A 4222-nucleotide genomic window follows, 5' to 3' on the forward strand; every position below is an offset into this window, starting at 1 on the left:
TATTTTGAATTTCAAGTATTTTTCACCTAAGTTATCCTTCATATATTTGGTGAGAATATCTTTCACATCTATGATTAATTTTAATAGTAAACATTTTATAGTTATGTTATATGTTTATAATACTTTTAATATAAATGCTTAAAAAATAAATTTATTGCTTATGATTAATGCAAATAAATGTTAATTAAATTTAATTAGGGTAATTAGGTTAATTTGATTATTTAGAAAAACTTTAAGTTAGAAATATATATTAAGTTTTACTAAACACGCTTTAAATTTGGAGCAAATTTTTATAGGGTTTTATTTTTATGAAAAATAGTCATTTTAAAAATTATTTTTAAATATATGCTAGTTTGTGTCATATAAAAATGGTGCAAAAATAAAATCATGTGTCGAATATGATTTAAATTTTTATTTACAATCCTATGTCACATGAAGTGTCACATATTTTTTAGTATGTTTTCATAGTCATTGGTTTTTATTTTTTATTTTTAAAAAATCACTATAAATTAATCCAATTATTAGGATTCTAACTATACCAACATAAGGTAAACATTCAAGAGAATAAATTAGGAGTTAGTCCTTCTTTTACAAATTATACAACTATAAAATAAATGTAAAAGAAAAATAAGCAACAACATAATAATAAAAAAAAAAAATTGCATATAAATAAAGAGAGTAAAAAAAAGAGAAATGCAAACTTAATATTTTAAAGTGATTCAATGTAACCTAAACTACATCCAGTACCCTCCTCGAGCTTCAAACCAAATCAAGAATTCCACTATGAAACAAAGGCTTCTAACATAAGCCTCCAAATATATAATTGGATTATAATTCCAATTAATCATGGTGGACTTATGAGTCTAAGTATCCTCTTGGATTTTAATTTCAAGGAACCTCTACATACATATCAAGAGAACTACTCTTGAATCCCTGTCAGATTTCTAAAGTCCTATCCTTGTTAGATTTTTTCTCAATGGGCCAGGTGTTGGTTGGCAAAATTCTCCATGTTTTTTCAAAGTCAGAGAACAGACAAGTGGTTAATTGATGAGAATTCAAGGAGGTCCATGAGTTTTGGCTACTATGGTTAGGTAGTAGCTAGGCCGAGGAGAATCTATATATTCCCCTACCCACGCGAAAAACGTTTCTAATTATTGAACCAAAATGATAAATCTCCACCGATCTTCTGAACACATTGACTTCTATGTACGAAAATATTTTGAGGTTACGAAATAATGTAGAAAAATATTTTGATTTCTTTATATTTTATTTTCATAAACTAAATAAGCCAGAGAGCTTAAATGAATTGAAGGTAGCGAGGGCATACAAGGAACGTGAAAAGCATGTGGTAGGAAGAGACCCATTCACGTTTGCCACTATTATAAAGGATGATATTTTCCAATCAAGCCAATTCTATAAATTGGGTCCCGTGCTGTACGTAGTACCATCCACACAAATACCACCTATTCCGTTCATCAAACTCTCCCTCATTCCCAATCGCCTGCTGAAAGCAAACTCAACTTCACCAACATCTTCAATATGCCAAGTGCTCACACATGGAGCATTGCTAAGGATCAGAACTTGGTTTCTATCCCCTCAGAAAAGGATAATCATCCATCCACAGAATATCCCAGCCCCACTGTTAAGCTTCAGTCCCCATTTTCCATATATATTTTTTGCTCTTAGTTCTTATGGCGGTTTTTCACTTTTCAACTTCCTACTGTTGACAATCTTCCTTTGGCAGAATGAATTTTACATGGAACATGCACAAAAACTGGAGGAAGTTAGGAGCGTACTCAAGGAGGTAGGAGAAGATACATTGGAAGCTTTGCTCATGATTGATGCCATCCAACGCCTAGGCATTGACTACCATTTTCATGGAGAGATTGAAGTGGTACTACAGAGACTACATACGAAATTTAACACTCTGAGTGATTGCCATAACAATCTCTACGAACTAGCACTTGGCTTCCGGCTATTGAGACAAGAAGGTTACTATGTGAGTGCAGGTGGGATTTTCTTTTTCTTTTTTTTTTTTTTTTCATTTTTTTCTTTTGGGTTTTCCCCTTTTATTTATTTATTTTTTTTAAATATTCTAAGTTTCGACTATTAAATCATTTGTTCTAGAAGAGTAAGTTATTTAATGGTTATCGTGTATGAACAGATGTCTTTAACAATCTCAAGGACACAGAGGGAAAGATTCAAGAAAAACTAAGCGAAGATATCAAGGGATTAATGGGTTTGTATGAAGCTTCGCAGCTATGTATAAAGTGGGAAGATATACTCGAAGAAATCGGAAACTTCAGTAGCCAGCTTCTTAATGCATGGAACACGCACAATGATCACAGTCAAGCTAGAATTGTTAGGAACACATTAGGCCATCCCCATCATAAGAGCTTGGCAAGGTTCATGGCCAAAAGCTTTCTTAGCGATTTTCAAGGCACAGATGGATGGGTAAATGTCTTTAGAGAACTAGCAAAAATGGATTTCAATGTAGTTAAATCCATACACCAGAAGGAGATGCTGCAGGTTTCCAAGTGAGTTTCACTGACCTTGAATTAAGTTAATTTGTCGTTCTCCAAAGATTATTGCCTGACGTACCTTTCATGTAAATAATTTTTTTTTCTCTTTTTACCTAATTAGATGGTGGAAAGATCTAGGTTTGGCCAAGGAGTTGAAGTTTGCAAGAAACCAACCACTGAAATGGTACATGTGGCCCTTGGCGGTCCTCCCAGATCCAAGCTTGTCGGAGCAGAGGGTTGAGCTCACAAAACCCATCTCGCTAGTCTACATAATAGATGACATTTTTGATGTTCATGGAACACTTGATGAACTCACTCTCTTCACAGAAGCTGTCAACAGGTAGGCATATAACAACAATACAATTCATCAGAATGCTTCTACAAATCTCAAAAATCATCATTTAATCACTAATTGCATGTAGATGGGAATATGCGGCTGTTGAACAACTACCAGACTACATGAAGATATGTTTCAATGCTCTTAATGGAATCACCAATGAAATAAGTTCCAAGGTCTACAATGATCATGGGTGGAACCCCATGGAATCTCTTCGAAAGGCAGTATGTCAAATAACATTTACCATACTAGATTAATATTCATTTTAATTGCAAATGCAAAAGAGTTGGAAGTGCCTCTGCAATTTTTTGATAGTTTATTTTATTTCTTGCAAACAGTGGGCATGTTTATGCAATGCATTTCTAGTAGAAGCAAAATGGTTTGCTGATGGACACGTGCCAAAGGCTGATGAGTACTTGAAGAATGGGGTCATTAGCTCCGGAGTACATGTGGTGCTAGTTCATATGTTTTTTCTCCTGGGTCATGGCATAACCAAGAGAAATGTAGACATTGTGGATGATTTTCCTGAGATTATATCTTCGGTCGCAAAAATTCTTCGCCTCTGGGATGACTTGGGAAGCGCCAAGGTAAATCTCAAGAAACATAAAGAAAAATAACCTCTAGTCTCCAGTTTTTGTCTGTTTTATACATACCTACCCCTGATAGCGATCTCACTGAAAATTCCTCAACATATAAACTAGACCCACGCCAGCTCATTCATGGTTGTGGTCACTTCTGGTGGGAACCGCATCATGTGGTTGATGTCTGCTTTCCCACTATACATTCATAAACTGCTTCCGAGAACGGGAATGATGTGTCGTATTCATAGTTGGCCACTAACACATATAAGCATTAACACTTTTACAGGACGAGAATCAGGATGGGCACGACGGATCATACCTGGAGTGCTACATGAAAGAAAAACCAGGGACTTCCATAGAAAATGCCCGATGCCATGTTATGCATACCATTTCAGAGACATGGAAGAGCCTCAACAATGAATGCCTTGCTCCAAATCCATTTTCAACGTCTTTTACCAAGGCATGTCTCAATGTTGCAAGGATGGTTCCTTTGATGTATAGTTATGATGATAATCGGTGCCTCCCAAGCCTTGAAGAGCACATGAAGTCGCTTGTCTATGAAAGTGTTTCCTCATAAAGTATTCTGTAGTCGATGACAATGTTAAATTTTCAAGACTTATATAGTTGACAAATATCACATATAAATAAATAAAGTGTATATGGTATTGTCAACCTTCTGGAGAATTGCATTTTTCTTGAAAATCAGTCTTCAAATGGTAAATATTGTTGGGGCATTTTGAATAGTGGAAAATGTGATGGGTCAGATGTAAAATACAATGGAC

General features: G+C 34.9%; 1 protein-coding gene across 1 annotated transcript; it reads left to right on the plus strand.

Annotated features, from left to right (window-relative positions):
- Positions 1-1539: 1539 nt before the first annotated feature.
- LOC100244313 ((3S)-linalool/(E)-nerolidol /(E,E)-geranyl linalool synthase) lies at positions 1540-4017 on the plus strand. Its single transcript, NM_001281061.1, is given in 7 exon segments — positions 1540-1641; positions 1745-2009; positions 2165-2537; positions 2644-2862; positions 2945-3083; positions 3198-3446; positions 3727-4017. Coding segments are annotated over 7 exon segments (1638 nt in total).
- Positions 4018-4222: the final 205 nt, after the last annotated feature.

This window comes from Vitis vinifera, chromosome 10 (genome assembly GCF_030704535.1).
Source record: "Vitis vinifera cultivar Pinot Noir 40024 chromosome 10, ASM3070453v1".
In the NCBI taxonomy this organism is placed as follows: Eukaryota; Viridiplantae; Streptophyta; class Magnoliopsida; order Vitales; family Vitaceae; genus Vitis; species Vitis vinifera.